The following is a 17,738-nucleotide window of genomic DNA, read 5'->3' on the forward strand; positions in this document are numbered from 1 at the left end:
CAGAGTGTGATGGTTGTCTCGGGTAGTGTTCAGACAATTGGTGGATTGACAGAAAATTAATCAGAACTTTGACAGTGCAGAAATCGTTCAATAACATAAATACAAAACATTCACTTGATGAAGCAGCTGAATTGTTGGGATTTGCTGCTCTTTTATCGTTATGTGATCGTAAACTAATCTTTGGGAGTTGGACTGTATCAGACATCACTTTGGGCTTTAGGAAATTGGGATTTTTCTGTATTATCTGATATTTTTTTGACCAAGCGCTCCATTAATGGAGAAAGTAATCTGCAATTGGCACCTTGCATGGGGTCTGATAGAGTGCAGCAAGATTGAGTCCTAAAACCCAGATTTGAGTCAGCATTTATGCACTTCAGGTTCCCTTGTCTCAAAGTCTTTGGTTGTTTTTAATGCTTTTTTAGTTAGATTCCTTCTATAAGGTCTGTGGTTAACACAAGAAACTTTAGAAAAAGTTCAAGTTTTGTTCTGGGATATTAAATATGTCAATGAATACACTCGTGAATTTTGAAGCTTTAAAAAAAGATGGTTGCTAACAAGTAGCCAAAGAAGACTTCCCGACTAATCCAAATGCATCCCAGTGCATCTGCTCAGGAAAACATGGACATCCGCATTTAACTGATATTTCAATGGCAAGTGTCTGAGCATCACAAGCATCTACAGAAGTCCTAAATCAATTACCACATCATCATTAACGGAGAGAAACAGAGTATAAAGTAACCATCTGAAGTATCATAAATGTGTCTTTGCCACAGTTTATTTTATGCAATAATCGAAAAGCCAATGGAAAAACTGTTTTTTGCTTTTTGTCAAGGGAACGATGCTAACTTCCGGGTTGGCCTAGACTTGCCGCTGAGTTGCATTGTGGGAAATGTAGAGTCCAGTATTTTTGGAGCTTGACAGATTCAGGGCAGGATTTCTTGGCCTGTGTTGCTTCAGTTTATACCATCCTTTTTATTTTAATGTGCCAAGCCTTATAAGAGTGTGTAGCCTATTAAATGTGCCGAAGTACCCCTTTAAGTAATTGTACTTCTGCACAATGACAAAACCATTCAAGAAATTTTCAGAACTATGCACACGTGGAAAAACACTATTTTAGGTCACTTTCTAATTGGTTAAAAGCAGGAACCCCCGGATACTTCTAAACCTTGTTTTTTTTTAGCTCAACCCACTTTCTCGCTGTCCGAATTTGTTTCTCCTCTGCTTGCTGCTGCCTCCCTCCCTCACTCCTCCTCACCCCCCTCACCCCTGTGTACAGTGCGCCACATTGAGTTCAGCCCCTTCGACTGGAGGCTCGGGTTTATCTGGATCCGAAAGAGAAAGCCATTCAGGAGCTGCGCGCCGTGAGGTAAAGGAAAGGCTCCGTTGCGGACGCTGGGGGGGACGTGAGAGAGGACCGGGAACCGGGGATTTGACCTTTTTTCCGCATAGACTCGGGTTTGTGAGGGCGAGCGGAGGAGCCATGGCGGTGTTCTCTGCGCTTTGGGTGCTCTTACTGTGCCAGCTTTTGACATCATCCTCTGCCCAGGTAAGGCTTGTCAACCGCCGCCTGCATCTCATCTCAATGGTGCTGAGCTTTTGTTTTTGCTGGTAGCGTTTAATGTGAATTAACTTAACTGTTGCAAACAAGTTGTGTCCACTGCGGGTCCATCTGTTGATATCAGAGCATGTCCACTGTGCTGAGGACCGTCGCTCTCTTTTACATCTGCTGTAGCCCCGGCCTGCCTGCTCTCCACCTTTAACAACCTGATGCTGTCTCTGATATTTTACCCTCCTGATTCTTAATTCTCTCATTGATTGAACGTGGATCAGTTTTCTGTCTCTCCGCTCCTGTAGGCCTATTTTTACTCTCCCACAGCAGCCTACTTGTGTGCAGGTGGCTGTGCGTTTCGCACTGTTTGGTGAAGTCGGGGTTATGTTTTCCTCTGAACCTGTGGAATGCACGGATTGGAGAGCAGCGCCACAGCGCACAATGCCACCTCTGTTCGCTCAGGCTCCAATAAGCAGGAGGTCGTTTGGAAAGTCCTCAGTGAATTGAGTTTATTTTGTTTAGATGAACTATGAATTAACCACTGATTTGCGCTTTCTAATGATCTAATTTAGGCTTCCTCGTGTGCCTAAGGGGGCTTAAAAGCGTCTTTACGCACGCCTGTTTTCATGGTGTTCCAGTTGCAGTTATATATTTAGAACTTTTTAATTTTGTCCTAATTAAAATCTTACACATTTCTTTCATTATCATACGGTCGCTGCCAAAATATACCAGACATTTGTCATCACTCTTTACTTTATTTCCGTTTATGTCACATCACAAACCCTCCTGTAGGATATGGAGTGGTGGTGGTGGTGAAGGAACAGAGGATGCGTAATACAGGGACAGATGCCTGATGTTGTTAAATGTTGTGTTTCAGAGGCCGGGCCCCAGAGGAGCTCCTGGGCCCCTAGGACCCGGAGGGCTACCGGGAAAGGATGGCACTGATGTGAGTTGACCAGACTCCAACAGCTTCTTTCTACTTTAAAATGAATGTGCCTCATAATTCTTTTTTTTGCCCTTTTCAGATATAATCAACTCCAGTAAGTAGATAAGAAAACAATGTTAGCATCTCAGTTGAATGGAGATTTTCTCTCTGTGAGTAATTAACTGATTTAGTTTCCTCATCATTTAAGCAAAATGGGGTTTTACATTACAGATCAAGACCACCATGAATTAGAATACTTTTTAATTTGTGCCACAGTCTCTATAGTGATGGTCTGGTCATCTTTTTGTTGTTGTTGTACTTTAAATTCACACCCAGTTGTCTTTGGTAGAAAGAGTTTTCTTTGTGCATACATGTGGCTGGAATGTTTCTAGATGTTCGTTTTTATCACATTGACTCCTCCCAAAGCCCCTCCTCCAAATATGCATTGATAATGATGGATGTCAGGTAGGCAGGGTTTAAGTGTGTCTAATAACTGGAGTTCTGTAGGTGAATAACTGTCCAATGACTTTTCCCTTAAACCTTTAATCAAGCTTAGATTATATTCATACTGTGACAAGCTTGACTTCTTTATCTGGTCATCAACTCATAAAATGTCTGATATGTGTGGATTTCCATCATTTTATCTTGTCAGTAAATATTGACAATACAAGAACAGGCCACTGACATTGAAGCCGCCAGACTTACTGAACTAACTGTTTAAGGGGTTTACCTGGTATGTAGGATATGATGTTATGGTAAAAAAATGACTTTATTTGCACAAGTTATAAGAGGAAATTGGATTACAGGGAAGCCAGGGGGAAAGAAAAACGTTGGTAACAAAGTAATTCCCTTTTATATCAGTTATATTCATGTCATTGTCAAACGTTTCTGTTATTTGAAAAAATACGTTGTAAATGTTGTACATCCATGTCAGGAATTCTAAAGTTGTGATTATTTTAGTGACTCCAGTAAAGCTCAGGCTCACAGAGGGCCCATTGATACATTCCCCAACCCGATGAGACCATCTAGAGTTTCACCTCGCACCTCCAGCCCCCCTGTACAAACCACACTGGAGCTTTTTCTCATGTGACTGGTCAGCATCGGTGATTCGGGTCGGTTATGTCGTGTTTGTTCTTCCCCCAGTCACTGCAAAGGCTAAACAGCACATCAGAGCACAAACTCAATGCTTCAGTTACTTGATGTTATTTTTGTTGGTATTGAAGTTGAGTAAAGTACTCTGGAAGTATTTGGGCCTGTGTGGCAGTGTACATCCAATAAATAAAATGCATGTTTTATCAGGCTATATAACTGTTTCATTCTCATTAACAGGGCAAACCTGGACCTGCTGGACTACCAGGGAAAATAGTAAGTTTTCCAACAAGTCAAGTCAGTTTTATTTAGACTTTGGGCCACTGGTGAACGTTTTATTTAGTAAAAAAAGCAAGAACCTCCCAAATGTTATTTATGTTTCCTTTGAACCCTTCTTTTGACTTCATCATTATTTATTCAGTGTTGCATTATTTTTCTTAACTCTATAAGGTGAGCATTAGTCTCTTTAATCTTCTCTCCATTGTCATGTAAATCATTTGTAAAGCACTTTGAGTTGCATTTGATTCATTTGAAAGGTGCAACATAAAAATAACTTGATTGACTTAAGAAAAAGCTGCAATAACATCCACACGTGTCAGAATAATACAAGAGTGTTAGATTGGTACAACTTGTTTGACAGTGTTCCTCAATAGAAACGTTCAAATCTTAATGCAATTACTATTGTGTGCCACCGGAGCACTAAATAATAGAATCCTGATACAAAGAGCTTTCTTTTGCACAAAATGAGGATAAAGATTTCAAAGAATGCCTGAAAGAAAATGTAAATTTCGGACTCGAATAAAATCAAAGACCCTTCCTAGCTCTCCCCAAAAAAACTGACGAGGTAAAATCAGAGTACCCCTTCCTCTTTTCTGCCCTCGCTCCCCCCCCCCCCATTAATGATTTTGGTACAGTCCCCGATATGATCCAAAGATACGATCTGTCTCAAAAGGCTCAGTTAAGCACCCCCCCAATATCCTTAAAAAAATAGAAATGAGAACTGTTAGAATCTTTCTGTTGCGTAGATAATTGATTTATTGTGCACTACTTCGTGAATCTTTATCTGTGTAGGGTCCCAAAGGGAAATCCGGAATACCAGGGGGAGCAGGAAAACCAGGCCTGCCAGGACTTCCAGGGGTGGACGTAAGTAACACAGTGACAAGGAATGTCAGGGATCAATGCTTAAACAGAGTGTTATGAAAGTGAAGTTCATTGACCTTTTAAAATACCAGCAGAGCATGAGGCAATGGTGTCATGTGCTTTCTCTGCAGGGCTTGACTGGTCCTGATGGTCCTGCTGGGAAGGATGGACCCTCAGGGGAAGCAGTAAGTGTGTCTTAGTCTTTTGATCTTTCCGGGATACGCTTAAAGATGCACACAATTGAATTTGATGACCGTACTTCAAACTGCCTCCCTATTAATCAACCACTAGTAAGACACAAATGCAGAAACACTGCATGTTGATTTGGGTGCTGAAGATCTTTAGAGGGGGTCTAACAGGGACAAGGCCAGTGTTTCCTCTGTCAGCATGGATTTGTCTAGCCGGCTCACTCTCTTGGGAGTATTTTTAATGAGGGATTTAATTTCTTGCCGGTTCCCTAATCCGACCTGGAATGCAGACAGTTTCCCACCAACCTGAGAGGATGATGATCTGTTGCCCCGATGCCGAGGGAAACGCGTATACATCCTCTGAGAGACACCAGAGAAGACAGAATTACATCTGCACCGCTGCACGAAGACACATTAAATATAAGATATGAAGGAATAAAGATTGGAGGACCTCTGCTGTAATGCTGCAAATTCACTGTCAAGACAGATAAAACCCCCCCCCTAGCAATTCATCTAATTAGCAACCCTAATGAGGACGCCTGCGTCAACCAGTCTCCCTAATTACTGAGATTACTCCACCGCCATGCCTGGTTCAGAGTACTGGAGAGTCGTGCAAAGACAAACAGGATCAAACTGGTGGAGTCTGAGACGAAACACAAGCTGGTGTGCCGCAGTAATCAGTGATGACGACGACGGGGTCGTTTTTACAACAATACAGATTTCTCTATAATTAGAGGCACATCTGCTGAACATTTCCAGCTACCCCACATCGGTTGGTGTGTGTGTGTGTGTGTGCCAGTACACTTTGTTGTCTTGTTTGCACGCTGAGGAATGCAGTGAAGAAGTAGCACCACTGTGTTACGCTTGTTTTTCTGCCCTTTCACCTCTCAGACAACACAAATACAGCTGTGAGGGAGGTGGACGAAGAGTGAGCAGGAGACGAAATACCAAAGCTACAAAAATACACAAGCGATAAATGATAATTAATAACAAAGATCATTTTCTCATCTCAATAACTTTAGTGAAAGTTGCAACGTATTTGTGATTTTCCACTTTCTCATGACAGCAGAAATGTCTTGTCCAAATAACTACATATCATATTTTTTATTTCATCAATTGATTATTATTTGTATTCATTTGCCAAAGAACATATTTGATAGCAGTGTCTCCAACACTTATTGCCTTACAATAAGACAACTTTTGCAACAACGCTCCTCATTATTGTGTCTAGATGGACTGTGACGAGCAATTGTGTCAAACACCACACACACGCACGCGCACACACACATTCATACACGAAGCCTTATAGTTACCACCATCACAATAACTGAAAAGGAACTGTTAAATAACAGCCCCCCAATAGTAGGCTAACTTAGAATCTGTTATTAGTTTGAAACAGCAAAAATCATTCTTTTAATTAACCCAAACCTCAGTCATAAGAAAGAAATACAAATCTAAATGTCTATTACTTCCACACATGGATAAGCAGTATTAAGGAATATTTAGTGTAGTTTGATACTGACATCCCCTTTGGACAGTCTGGTTCCAGGATTGTTACCGACCTTGTGGCTTGTCTGTTAGGTCAGATGAGCGAGGGCAGGAGATCCAGTCCAATGTTTTATTGTGGGATAGTTCAACTGGTTTATCTGACAACAGAAGAGGATAACAAAGGACATTAATCAACCCCATCAACCATTAATCAAACAATCCAACAAAGGCAATTTAACATCGAAAACAAAGCTAGGGATGAAGAAATAACTTTACCACAACTGAAACGTCATCAGTGCAGCAAAGAAATCCTAAAGAACTGAAGCTGCTATAAATGCATTTTAGCCAAAGCAAACTCGCATATCGTAGACACAGATAACCTGATGGAGGGATGAGGCCTCCGCATGAGGCCAGCAGGCTTCTTTGTTCTCGATGGAGTTGGCCACAGGTGAGCTGGCTGCCTTTATTGACTCAGAGGCTCCGCCCATCCAGGAAGCAGAGCGGCAGGTAGAGGACCGTTAGAGTGGGAGGGGATTTTCTAACAATTACCTTCAAAGGGTTCATGCATGGGTCTCAAGGGCCCAATCCCAAGCTCCACACTCAGACTCTGAGGCGCGTTCCTGCAAAGTCCGATGGGGTTTCAGGGCGGCTCCACGGTCAAATCAGGGCTCTCTCAGACATGTTCAGCCCTTTATACACACTTTCCATAAGTCTGCATTTCTGCACACTTTGCCTGAGGAAATTATCCACAATTCATAGCATTGTGATGTTGTACACGGAGTTACCAGAGGGAAGCCTAGAGGTGTAAAAAAAAAAAAAAAAAAAAAAAATAGGTAAACAAAGAGAACGGCACATTGGTGCTCAGTCTGGCATATCATATTTACATAGAAACATCAACTTAAAGATTTATGATTGTACATGAAATGCAAGCATAAGATCTATTAACTTACACACCTGGTTTACTCATCAACCGTTTCGTTTTATTTTGACAAAAACGAGTAAATTGATTATTTGACAATTACTTCTTGTCCCGTAAGGCAAGAGCCTTCAAGATGTTAAAATCAGCAGTTAAAAAAAACTTAAAATGAAAACTCTTGATTGCAGATAAAATGTGTGGTGTAATCAACATCGTGATGTCTCCATAAAGTCCCTGAGGGTTCAGGGTTTAAGTCTTTAAGGGCGACATTGGGTTTGGGCGATGGTTCATTATGTCCGTGAGGTTGATTGTGGCATTGTGACTTGCTCCCTACAGGGTGACGCTGGACCTCCTGGGCCAGCTGGACCTCCTGTAAGTACCCCCACATACCATGTGAACACCATGTCGCACCTCAGAAACCTCACAGAGGTACACAGCAGTCGTTCCTCCAGTCCTCTGATGTGCAGCCATTGTTACATTGACTATAACACCCTGAAAGACTTCATCCTCCAATGATGCTTTGCTGTACGTACAGAAGGGAGTTACTAATCCCTCAGCTGACATAAAGGCGATAACTTCGACAGCAGCAGTTTCACATGTTGTCACAGGAATACTCAGATTATAGTTGAACACTGATATAACCGGACTGTAGAAGTGCATATCCACCTCACAGCAACAATCCTGGGACAAACTTTCAAAGCGGATTTAACGCAGTGATCCATCACATGGTGGTTATTGATGTTGTGAGCAAATCGAATCATCCCCTTGGTGTTTGTGACTTAATTTGCCTTCCTGTGTCTTCCGTAGGGCAGAGGGAGAACAGGAGCTGCAGTGAGTACACAGCACTGTCCTCTTGTATCACTCTAATGTGCAGAACGATGGAGACTGTGATGCGTTTGTATCACTTCCCACATATCACTGTAGCTTTGTTTATCATCCTGAGAGAGTCTGTGTGTATGCATTACATACCGTTATAGCCTCTGATTGAGCGCTGTCCTTTGTTTCCAGGGACTACCCGGAACCAACGGGTTTCCAGGCGGAGTCGGACCACAAGGTTCAGCGGTGAGTATCCGTCTGATCTCTCCAATTAGACTTCCTGTCCTCTGATTCAACGAGATAGTCAAAACATTATTGTTATCTATTTTATGCTGGTTTGATTCAATACGCAGATGGCCAAACAAAACTTAAGTTATTACGTGAAAACAAGGAAATGGCAGCGAAATTCATACACAAGCCTCTGAATTAGAAACAGTAAATCTGATGCTGATTGAATTCCAGCTGTTTTCTTTTTTTTAAAACATTGCCCTAAATTTCTAAATAACATAGCTGGAGCAGCAGGATAAGAATAACCACTGGAGAGGAAGGACACATCAGTATGCGGACTGGCCTACCAGGTCACACTTTATTTGGATTATCCAAAGCTCATCTCTAGTGTGTAACTAACAGATCACTCTGTTTCAGAATGATGCTACAATATTTTTATCAGCAGTGTAAAGTCATTTTATTGACGGGGTTAACTTTATAATTATAGTTTGGGTCAGTATTAGACTTGTTGTCAGAGTAGTATACAGAGCAAGTGGTCAAATGAAGTATTATTGAACGTCTACTGTCTACCACGTTAAAGTAATTTGAGTGGGTAAAAATCCCCTCCACACATGTTTTAAGACATGTGAGATACTCTGCTTGGTATAACAAGTTCAGTTGCCTCATTAAAAAATATGCAATATGCACATATTTTCAGATTCAGATACACAGTCTCAACAAGAGTCTCCTCATTCATTGAAAAGTCTCAGTGTGCTGGAGGGTTCAGGTTCACACCTGAAACGTCTAAGCTGCATGTTGGACCGTGACTGGCTTACAAACTGGCTGCGATGTCACTAAATCTTGCTCGTAGGATTAAACTCGGATTGAAAGTGAGCACAGAGAAACGTTCCTCCTTCATCAGACTGATTACAAAACAGCCGTCGAGCGTCAAACTCTGCACGTTCATCCTTCTGCAGGTGAAGTGACGATAAGCAAAAACACATTTTTTTTTGGAGTGGAAGGATCCTTTAAGTGTTACTCTACAATCACAGCTGATTGTAATAACTGTGACCACATGACTTCACTTAGCTGAGTTGTTACAATCAGAAAAACAAACCTCATCACTTATTTTACACCAACGTGCTGACGATGCTTCTAACCTCGCTGCTATTGGTCCGTTCCTCAGGGCGCTGAGGGTCTTCCAGGACTTCCCGGACCTTCTGGCGCCGACGGACCGCCGGTAAGTGCAGCTCTCATTATGTTGCTTGATAACCGGTGCTGCTGGTACAATGACTGTATTTTCCCACCGCTACCCAGTGGATCTCTTGTTGAATGTCTGTGGATTCACAGCGTGTTGTCATTTTCCTCCTCCGTCAGGGTCTTCCTGGTACTCTTCAGGATCTTAGCGGGGACCTTCTGGTAAGTGCAGCATAATGACAGTAAACTGAAGATGCATCCCCTTCAATACACCGATAGTAGAGTCCTCAGTGTGTTGTCTCTGTCCTCTGCAGTGTCCTGCTATCTGCCCCCCTGGTCCCTCTGGTCCTTCCGGGATGCCGGGATTCAAGGTAAATGTAGCGTCCGTCGTGGTCCTTGTTTGATTTTGAATGATATGCTTCTGGGAATGTGCAGAGCTGATGTCACCCACAACACATGTCCTCATGCACACTCCTCGTGTCTGTATCTCTGCTCATGTAGGGTCACACGGGACATAAAGGAGACAAGGGGGAGCTTGGAAAAAATGGAGAGAAGGTGAGTTTTTTTATGTGACATTGATCTTTGTTTAAAAGAATAGAATAAAGCTAGTTTGTGCAAAATATTGGTTTTATTATTTTCTGTAATTTGGTGTGCTGTTCCGCCTCTAGGGTGACTCTGGTCCATCCGGCCCACCAGGTTTTCCCGGGACTGTGGGTCTGCAGGTGAGCTACACAATGACTCACAACGTGTGTTACTTTTCACCTGTTAAAAATGCTTTGAAGTGCCTTCATGATGCTCTGATGCTGTGTTTCAGGGCCCACGTGGTCTCAGAGGTTTACAAGGCACAATGGGATCTGTAGGAGACAGAGTAAGCAACGTTCAGACCGTGACCACTCCATCCTCGTTCAGCTCTTTATCCCTCACAGTGCAGACGTTTGAATCTGTGCACTTACTGTCGGTTTCCTTTCACCTTCCTTTGTCCGTAGGGCCTGCCTGGTTACAGAGGCAAACCTGGCATTACTGGCATCATTGGAAAGACAGTGAGTCTCTCCTTTTTTGTAACGCAAAAAACAAATAAAACAGTGTCTGGTAGTCGTTTACATCCTGAATAGACGGCTGGTCCCATCAATGAATAGCTGTGTGTGTTTCATCTGATGTCTCCAGGGTGACGTGGGAGAAAAAGGACCGCAGGGATTCAGAGGACCCAAAGGAGGAATTGTGAGTAAAATACTTTAGTTTGTTATTAGTTTCACGAGTCTGTATAAGATGTATAAATGACATCCTGATGTGTCTTTCAACAGGGTAAATTTGGCCCCAAAGGAGGTCCTGGAGGAGCTGGACCCAAAGGGGAGCCTGTAAGTGCATATCTGATTATAAATTATTTACATGAATGCAACATGTTTTAATATACATCAGCTCATGTGTAACGTCTTCTACAGGGTATCCCTGGCAGAGATGGCAAAGATGGTACACCAGGGTTAGATGGGGAGAAGGTAAGGTCTTTCCTTTCGGCATGCTTTGGGCTTTAACGTGTTGAGTGCCCGTCATGTGATTGTGTGAGGAGAGCTGATGTCGAGGTGACAGTGTTGTCTGTCTTGATAGGGTGATGCTGGACGCCATGGGGTAGTTGGAGAGAAAGGACCAAACGGACTTCCTGTGAGTGCTTTGAAATAGACTTGGGTGTCTAATTGATAACAAAGGATGTTATTTAAATCCTCCGGTCCCTTGATTCTGCAGTCTAAGTGGCAGTTTGATTGTAACACTCTTTATATTTTCTATTCCAGGGTCTACAAGGAAAGGCTGGTACGAAGGGGCATAAAGGACAAGTTGTGAGTATTACAACAAAATACAAGTTTAACCGTAAAGATGATCTTAGGACCACGGAGGACAACTTTCATCTTCTCCTCTCTTTTAAATCAGGGTGATCCAGGGAAGGATGGAGAGACGGGACCCTATGGAGAGCCAGGTATTCCTGTATGTATCTGATGGGCTTTTTTTGGGGGGGGGGTCACAGCCTCTCTGTCGTGTCACTTAATATCGAGTCTGGACTCTGAACTTTCCTGACTTGCCGTCTTTCGTCTCCTCCCTCAGGGTGATATCGGCGTCCCAGGAGAGAGGGGGATAGCCGGACCCAGAGGAGTGGCTGTAAGTTAATGCTTCCACTGTAATCTAAGGCAACGTGTATCTGTTGCTGCAGTGCTTATGTAGCTTCAAAAACATCTATCACAGGGCATTTAAAAATAATCTCTGACACATTTAGAAGCCAAATTATTAGACTTTCCTCTGCACGGGTGGTCTGTTAAATTCAACCACTTATAGACTCAGTTTCCAACACTTTACCGGTGTGGGTATTTGAATGCATCAAGACTGAAGTGTAAAGCACAAACATAGCAGCACACGGCATGAGATGAAACTAGAATAGCTGAATAATAAGGTACTGCCCCTCAAAGTTAATGATATGCTACTGCGTCTGATTCAGTGGCTTGCTACGGTGGAGGTAGCAATGAAGGGCCAGTGATGAGAGCAGGTATTAATAAAGGAGGAATTCATAAACAGAGAGCTCTTTGTTTTTCACATACGACCCTGCGGCGAGGGGAAGGAAAACAGATAAAACAGCATATAAATGAACAGACTTCTCTCACACACCACACTGCATAATGACTCATGCTTTACACAAACCATCACGCCCGCTTTCTTTGAGTTCTGCATCTCTGACGTGCTGCTACTTTCCAGTTTGTTTTCACTACTGTCAGCTCTTCCTAGTAGGGTTACATGACAATGTCTGTTCTCTACAGGGAGGCATCGGGCCGACGGGCATCGTTGGACCTCAGGGAGTCAAAGGCTTCCAGGTCAGTTGCATGACATCACCAACCACTATCAGTTTTTTCTTCACTTTTCAGTTTACTCACTGGCTGTGTGTGTGCCGTGTACTGCAGGGGGTAAACGGAGCCTTGGGAGATCCAGGTCTTCCGGGTCCAACAGGTATCCGTGGAGAGTTTGGCGAAAGGGTGAGTCTGACGTAGGTGACAATATGAAACATGTCCCCGGGCTGAACGTCATCCAACATGATCCATGATACTGTATAAGGGTTTCTTATGATGATAAATATATTCTCTTGGTTATTATTACTGCTAGTTATTTTCTCAATGAATCCATTAGTCATGTCATTTTATGTTAGCAAGTAGCAAAGCCTTTAATCTAGAGTAAGACTAAGAACTCAAGACAAATATTCAGATTTGAGAAGATGGAACAAGAGAATGTTTCCATAAAAAATGACTCAAAACGAATCTGTATAATTGATGAATATATTAATTGACTAATGGTTCCAGCTTTAATACAGTATGTACAGATGAACGACAACAAAATCAGGTAAAAGCTAAAATACAAATCGTCATTAAGTGCCACTGCTTCAAATGCAAACATGAAACTTTGACACACGTCTTCACACAGAGACAACTATCCAGTACCGTGTGTCAATACGCGGGTCGTCCCACCTCAGTCTTGGTGGTATGAAGTCAAACTGCAGCCAGCAGAGAGCTCAAACACAAACAGGCCTCCTGTTCACAATCTGGGGCCAGAACAAAGCCGGTCTTTATAGCGCTGCTGGTTCCCCTCTAACCAGCCCACCTCACTTCCCTTCATCCCCCTTCATTCACAGACGGCCTTCCACAAATACCTCTACATGGATCTCATTTATTCTCCCTCTCTCTCTCCCTTTTCAACCCTTTAGGGTCCTGTTGGAGCTTATGGAGCTAAAGGAGACATGGTAAATATTGATGTTCAAGCTGGTCAAGTTTAACTACAGTGTGATCGCCACTGAATGCTCTCATCCAGCTTTTTGTCACGATGCTGAAAGTCTTTTATCAGCTCAAGAGATTATAGACTTTTCTTAGAAATTGTTCAAACAAAGAAGTTGTGAGATTGAATCAAATAATTCAGATCATCTGTTGTCTCTTTAGGGTGTGGCAGGAAGTGATGGCCTACCAGGAGAGAACGGAGAACCTGTAAGTATCGTCTTGAATTTCACATTAATCAGAGTCCAAACACGCAGTGACCCGGGGACTCATTACTTTGTCAGCAGCAATTAGTTTTATAATTGATTCAGAACTCTGCTGCTCGACTGCTGAGTAGAACCAGGAGGAGAGAACACATTACACATCTTTACGCTGGTCTCCTGTCAGTTTTCAGATAGAAAATACTTGTACGTGTTTGGATTGTAAAGAGTACAATCTAGTTTGGTCTGTCTTTTGAATAAACTGTGTTATGGCCATTATTTACATTTTCTAAATTCATTTATGTTCACTTGTATTGCCTCGTCGACTCTTTGGATTGCAGTAACCTGTAGGAAAGCTGCTATACCAATACAGTTGACGCTGTGAAACTGTTAAACTAAACACGTCTGTATTTTACAGGGTCCTTTCGGCCCAGTTGGACAAAAAGGAGCGGTGAGTCACATCAATGTTTTCATTTACGTTTTGTTACGTGTGTCCTCTGACACTTCTGCAGTGTTTGGTACTCTGAATAGATCAGCTCCCTTTAAATCAGTTCTGTAGACACCGTAGATGTTCTTCCATTTACTCAGAACAGAGTTAGATGGGATGTTGTGAGTGGGTTTAATTAGCAGCACAAGTTTGTTCCAAACTCCCTGTGTGTCAACTCCCTCACTTAACTTTAAAAATGGAGCCCCGCTCCACGCTGCCGCCCACTTGTCAGAGTCACTGCACATGATTGTGCTTCACATTCCAGGTTTAATAGGATTAATTAGAGTTAGGTATTGCTGCTCTGGCTTTATTGGCCTGTTCACCGCCGCCGCCACGAGGGAGAGACGAGTCACATTAAGCTACAGCACAATTTAAGTAATGAGAGACTCCGCACTTAAGAGCCTCACACTCACAGTCTCATTTAATGTTTGCTCGTTGGGAGTAATCGCCAAGCATCACGACGCCATATGAAGCCGCCCCCGCATCGTCTCAACAGACCCAGTCTGCTCCTTGGCTGGTGTTTATTAAAAGATCAAATCACGAGGCTTACGGAGGTTTTTAGCTCCACTTTTGGAAGAAAATGAATTTCTTCATTTTTGCAAAAAAATTGTAATGAGTTATTTAACAGATAGTTCTTGTTGATTACAGGCAGGAAAGCGGGGTGAACTTGGACCTAAGGGCGTGACGGGTCCACAAGGAGAGCTTGGGGCGAGAGGGCTTCCAGGAAAAACAGGAATAATGGGTTTCCAAGGGGAGCAGGGCATGCCTGGAATTGCAGGAAAGACGGGTGTACCTGTGAGTGTTTTTTATATTTATTCTAATCTGTAAAAAGCTTGTGATTGATTGACACATATTCATCTTTTCTAATGAACTGCCTGAATGAGCCTACGCTTCGAATGTGTCTTATTCACTTGTGTTTCAGGGTAAACTGACGAGTGAGCAGCACATCAGAGAGCTGTGTGGCTCAATGATCGATGGTGAGTCGTCTTCATCAATCTTTTTTTCTGCAGTGTCGAGTAAAAGGTGAGCTGGATAATTGACCTTCTGGTGTTTTTCTACCACGCAGACCAGATTGCACAGCTGGCGGCTAACCTTCGGAGACCCCTGGCCCCTGGAATGGTGGGCCGCCCCGGCCCTGCAGGGACTCCAGGAAAGACGGGAGTCGCTGGCTCCTATGGGCATCCAGGTCAACGTGGACCACCAGGGTACAGAGGCCTGCCAGGAGAACTCGGAGACCCAGGTCCCAGAGGTACAGACAAGTGGAATCAGTACTGACTTTAGATCTGTTGAAAGGAGCACAAAAATAACTTGGTCATCAGTTGTACCATGATGTGATGTAATTATTAAAATCAATGGAGGAAGAAGATCCTCATCTCAAGTAAATGTACTCTCCTGCAAGTAAAAGCTGTGTATTTAAAATAACTACTCAAAAGTGCAGCGGTGTTATAAATAATAATAAATAAATAAAAGAACTCTGTTCCGTGTGACAGATCTAACATGGCATTATTAGATTAATACCGACACATCAGTGTATGTTTTACATACAGCGAGGTAGTTTAGTCCACCTAGGGGCCGAGCTCAAGATTAATCTGAGGGGTTGTGAGGTGATCACTGGGGTAGGAAAAGAAAAGTTGTATTGTATAAATTTGTATTATTTTTTCTCTCATTGTTTGGATGATTCCATCTCTTTGGGCCTTGAACATTTATTTTAACGAAAACGTTTAGAGAGTGACTCACCCTTTGGTGGAACCTTTTGTGAAACACTGGTTTAACCCTAAAACAGTGCACAGTATTCTGAAAGTTTATCATGTTTATTCTAATAAAGAATTAAATGTTTTCTTCTGAAATGTAGCAGAGTAAAAGCATAAAGTAGCATAACATGGAAGTAGTCAAGTAAAGGTAAAGTACAGTACTTTAGTAAAAAATGCAACAAGTTACTTTCCACCACTGATGAAAAATGTCCCATCTTCACAACAGGTAATGTTGGTGAGCACGGTGATAAGGGATCCATTGGCAAAGCTGTTGATGGGCCCACTGGAGACCAAGGATACCAAGGTATGTGGCCTTAAGGAGTTCACTCGGATTAGAGCTTGAACGTTGGACACTAGCAGATTTAAAGTTACTATACTCTACATATTGACCATATTCATGGCAGACATTTTGACTTGTCAAACCTATCCAATAAGACTAATATTTTTCTCCTGTTCAATTATGAATCTGTTACAAACCTGTTGAAATAACCGCGGCGCTCTGCCTTCTGCTCCTTCCCTGCACGCTGTCCACAGGTCTACCAGGAGTACGTGGAATTGTCAAAGATGGGCGTGACGGATCTCCAGGAGACCCAGGTGAGCCTGGAGAGTCAGGCAGGGTGGGTAGGATGGGGCACCAGGGACCTCCTGGAATCTGTGACACAACAGCCTGCCAGGGAGCATCGGTCGCTGGGAAATCCTCCAACCCCAAAAACCATTAAACGTGACTTCCTGCAACCTGATGCCATCCACCCCCAAAGGAGGGAGGGTGATAAGTGAGGGAAGGAAGGAAAGAAGAGTGGTCCCAAAAATGTCCTCTTTATTTAAATACATGTATCACAAGATGGGAAGAGTAACATCAAACAGGTGATATTTTAAGAGGAACATCCCAGGAGTGACATGAAAACCAGAGCAACTGAGAGACAAACGCATGAAGAAGACATCCAGAAATGAACAGACAGAAGAGTCCAAGAGATCAACTGCATTGCTCCATATACTACAGTGTCACATAACAAGACTTGACCTACAAACAACTGGAAAATGAACGAGTCCTTTGGTGTATAAAAACTTTGTACATGTTGTTTCCATGCCCCGCTGACCTTGGTTAACATCCTAAAAACAACGGTGACTGTCTCTGAGGTGAATGTGCATAAATCACAGGTGTTACCTCAACATACGAGCTTACAGTGTAAGATATGGAAATAGACGGCAGAGGCAAAAAGCCCCTGTCGAGGAGCTGTGTATGTATTGTAAAAGTAATAAAAAACAAATACCAAGGTGCCCAGAAATTGTGTAGATTAATGCAAAAAACCTTTTATAGTCTTTTTCTTTTTTTTACAGCTTCTTTGTTTTTTCTATTACATGTGAAGACGATTCTCTCGGTTTGAGAATCAAAAACAAAATAAAACTTGTGGATGCGTAAATCAGACATTGTAAAATAAATGTAATAATCTTACGAGCAGAGTATATTTTCTTTTTTTTTCTTTTTTAAAACTACATTGATCACATCCACGATGTACTACCGGTGCTGTAACTATTAAATATACATGACCTTAAATACTATTTATTATTTGTGGGTGACTGTTGTATGTACAGTAAGATGCTACAGCGACATGTTGTAAGAAAGAACAAATAAAGCCACTTTTCAGTAAAACATTACTCTTCTCTACACATCACCATATCAATGAACAGTCTGTATGTCAGAGTAATACGCTAACGCATGAAAATCAAGTAACCCCATTCATTCATAAAGTAGCAACACTTAAGCATGGCAGTGCATTTGCAAACATTAAATAACAAAATTTGAATCAAGCATATAAAAGGTGTATTTATAATAAAAAATGTATGATAGCTGAAGAGTTGGAATCAAATCATTAGATCACTAGCTCAGCTGTTCTCAAAGGGAAACAGTGCCACCTGTGTACGGCTCGAGGAAAACCTTATTTTAAAACATTGTGTGTGTGTGTGTGTGTGTGTGTGTGTGTGTGTGTGTG

General features: G+C 42.4%; 1 protein-coding gene across 1 annotated transcript; it reads left to right on the plus strand.

The window, feature by feature from the left end:
• Nucleotides 1-393: 393 nt before the first annotated feature.
• col9a3 (collagen, type IX, alpha 3) lies at nt 394-17,475 on the plus strand. The gene is made up of 32 exons (XM_031844390.1): nt 394-1,546; nt 2,427-2,495; nt 3,804-3,839; nt 4,635-4,706; nt 4,835-4,888; nt 7,632-7,667; nt 8,103-8,126; nt 8,304-8,357; nt 9,505-9,558; nt 9,696-9,737; nt 9,830-9,886; nt 10,017-10,070; nt 10,184-10,237; nt 10,330-10,383; nt 10,502-10,555; nt 10,680-10,733; nt 10,817-10,870; nt 10,955-11,008; nt 11,118-11,171; nt 11,300-11,344; nt 11,436-11,489; nt 11,607-11,660; nt 12,311-12,364; nt 12,452-12,523; nt 13,246-13,281; nt 13,475-13,519; nt 13,928-13,960; nt 14,645-14,791; nt 14,919-14,973; nt 15,063-15,245; nt 15,974-16,051; nt 16,282-17,475. The coding sequence occupies exons 1-32, from the start codon at nt 1,481-1,483 to the stop codon at nt 16,464-16,466; spliced, it is 2,037 nt and encodes a 678-aa protein (XP_031700250.1). The 5' UTR covers nt 394-1,480; the 3' UTR covers nt 16,467-17,475.
• Nucleotides 17,476-17,738: the final 263 nt, after the last annotated feature.

This window comes from Anarrhichthys ocellatus, unplaced genomic scaffold, assembly GCF_004355925.1.
Source record: "Anarrhichthys ocellatus isolate YVR2014 unplaced genomic scaffold, GSC_Weel_1.0 scaffold5, whole genome shotgun sequence".
Classification (NCBI taxonomy): Eukaryota; Metazoa; Chordata; class Actinopteri; order Perciformes; family Anarhichadidae; genus Anarrhichthys; species Anarrhichthys ocellatus.